Source organism: Nothoprocta perdicaria, unplaced genomic scaffold (assembly GCF_003342845.1).
Source record: "Nothoprocta perdicaria isolate Ctin4 unplaced genomic scaffold, notPer1 scaffold_204, whole genome shotgun sequence".
Classification (NCBI taxonomy): domain Eukaryota; kingdom Metazoa; phylum Chordata; class Aves; order Tinamiformes; family Tinamidae; genus Nothoprocta; species Nothoprocta perdicaria.
In genome coordinates this window covers 1,113,395-1,115,976 of record NW_020455250.1, presented here as the reverse complement: position 1 = coordinate 1,115,976, position 2,582 = coordinate 1,113,395, and the positions used below count along the sequence as shown (strand labels likewise).

The window sequence follows — 2,582 nt, the reverse complement described above, 5'->3', positions numbered from 1 at the left end:
CATGTCCAGCTGTGGCCCTCGTCACATTAGGGACATCTCTGCACCCAAGTTAGGCCTTGGTAATCATTGCAAATAGTAAAAAGTGTCTTTACAGAACAGAGAAGTTTTCTTTGAAGAAGAAAGCAAACGACATTATTATTGCATGGATATGCTATTCACGGGAGAGGTAGCTTGTAGTCCTAAATTACAAAGCCTGGAAGAACCTCTCCAACGGTGCCGTCTGACCTCTCGTTATTGCAAAGACCGTAAGACTTCCTCATACTAAATTCTGGCTGGTTCATGTATTAACCTTACTCTCACATCTTACCTCATATCTTTAAGCTTGTCTTAGAGCTCTGGGCCATACCTGTCCTCCACGCCTGACCACGTCCAGAGGCCCCGTTCCGGCCTCGCGGTGCCGGGAGCTCTCCGTAATGAGCCAATGAACTCACGCACCGAGGACAAGAGGCTGAGCAGCAACATCTCTGATTTGGCTGAGGCCAAAATACGTCAGTATTCTCATGTCTATGAGAAATAACCACCAGTAACAGAATATCCCTGAAGCAAATAAACCACACTCCCGCACCTCCATTTGTTTCCATGGAAACGTGCAATGCCAAGGTATTTTTCCTTCATTTTCAATTTTCTCTGCCATCCCACCACATTTTTCAGCCAACCCTGGGAAGTGCCGAGCTTGAGCCCAAACACAGAGACTGCTGCAGATCACAGAGACACCAGCCTCGCACAAAGCAGCCGTTCAGTGGGACCCCAAGAAGGCATCAGGGCAGTGACAACAGGGGTGCTCCTCAGCGCAGGCAGAGCCAGGGGCTTATTGAGCCTTTCAGTCGGGGACCAGAAATCCCCTTTTCTTTACTGAGGGCCAAATGTTTGCGCACGCCACAGAGTGCCCTGGTAAGATGAACAGTTACAACAACAATCAGCCCATGCGAACTGAAACCGCTGCCGTATCTGTCCTTAAAACTCCTGCTTCACATTAGGGAGCAGTACTGGCGGTGCGAGCCTGTCCCCAGCGGCTGCCACGTGTTTTGCTTCTGGCGGTAGCTCTCTGCGTGTCCCTCGCCATATGTCGCTGTCCCAGGCTAATTCCCGGGGCTCGGCTCTCTCCTCCGCTTCCCTGTCCTCCGCATCTGCCACCACGGAGGCCTCGGCTTCTGTCAAATGTTACGCGGCCCTAGCAGCGTGTTGGGTTTCAGCCCCCAACGGCTGCCCAGGCCCTGCGTTTGGAGCCTCGAGGGTTCCAACCTCAGCAGCATCACGGTGCCACGGGGATCCCTCTGACCCTCTGATCCCTCAGCGCCTCATCCACGATCCAAACCAGGACTTGGAGCCTGTGGCTGGAGGTGCCCGTGGGTCCTCGCGTGGTGCCCAGCAAGGACTTGCCCAGCCCTGTCCTGGGGAGCCCTCCGGCAGCCCCTGGGCAGGCGGACGGACAGGGACCCTATGGAAAGGTGTGAACGGGAGAGCAGGAGGAGAGCAGCAGTGGCAGCATAAGAGCCTGGGTGCTCCGCACAGCAGCGCAACCACCACATGAGACAGAGCAGGACTTACTGAGGAAAACCAAAGCCGTTCCCCAGGAGGAAATACCTACAAAAGGCTTGGCTTGGCTCCAAGGGGCATGGCAACAGCTCACAAACATCCGTAAGACAGAAACCCAAGCAGGTGGTTAGTGGGAAGATAAAACTGAGCAAGGAGAACCTGAAGCTAGATGTAACTAATAACGTTTTACCACCACTGTTTAATAGGTTGTGAAGTAGCTCTCCCGAGAGGAGTGGGGAGAAACTCTGGTATGAACAGTTTTAAAGCTGGGTTTGAAATGATTAATTAACATGTGTGCAATTAAGATCAGGCAGATGAATTTGTTGACAAGATAGAAATATTTCCACCACTGAAGCCTGTAACTCCGATCGCCCCTGCCCTGCATCTCACGCTACCACTGACAGCAAGGCAAAGCTTTGCACTGGAAACTGTCTATTAAAGCGGGAGCGTACCCTTAGAGCACTGCTCTGCCCCAGTGCGCGTGTTTCCACACAAGGTAGGTGTCAACTAGGTTTAAAATCACAAGTGGAAGGTGTATTGCTGAAGGAATCACGCCCTGTAGTGCCCCCAGAGACCTCCTCTCCTGCGCCCATCCCAAAGGATGGTTGGATAAGGATCCAACTCCATGTGTGATAATGGCTCCTAAGGGCATATCCAGCTGCTTTGAAAAGCTGCTGCTAAATCCCCTTCCAGCCGCAACTGGGAGACCACTTACGGGCGTCCTGAAGCTGCGCGAGGAAACCTGCAGCTCACGGTGCACAGAGCAGTGCGCAGGCAGCAACAGCAGCTCGCCCCAGGCCGCGGCATCCCACCCGCCTCCCGCCCGCCACCTCCCTGGCGCGCTCCCGTTTCCCGCGGGCAGGGAGGCTGCGGGAAACGCAGCTGCCAGCGGCGCCGGCGGCTCCGAGGCAGCGCGGAGCTGTCCGCCCGGCCGCGCCGCCTCCACGCGCCCCAGCCCGTTCCGGGACGCGCTGCGGGAAACGGCGGCGGGCGGGACAGCGAGGCGCGTGTGCGCAGCGCAGCGCAACGGGGCCCGCGGAGCGGCG

General features: G+C 55.8%; 1 protein-coding gene across 1 annotated transcript in view; it reads left to right on the top strand.

The window, feature by feature from the left end:
* Positions 1-896: 896 nt before the first annotated feature.
* The window catches only part of CCDC177 (coiled-coil domain containing 177), a 6,146-nt gene continuing 4,460 nt past the window's right edge, over positions 897-2,582 (top strand). The window contains exon 1 of the mRNA XM_026038223.1: positions 897-944. Within this exon, the coding sequence (XP_025894008.1) occupies positions 897-944 (48 nt within the window). The remainder of the gene's footprint in view (positions 945-2,582) is intronic.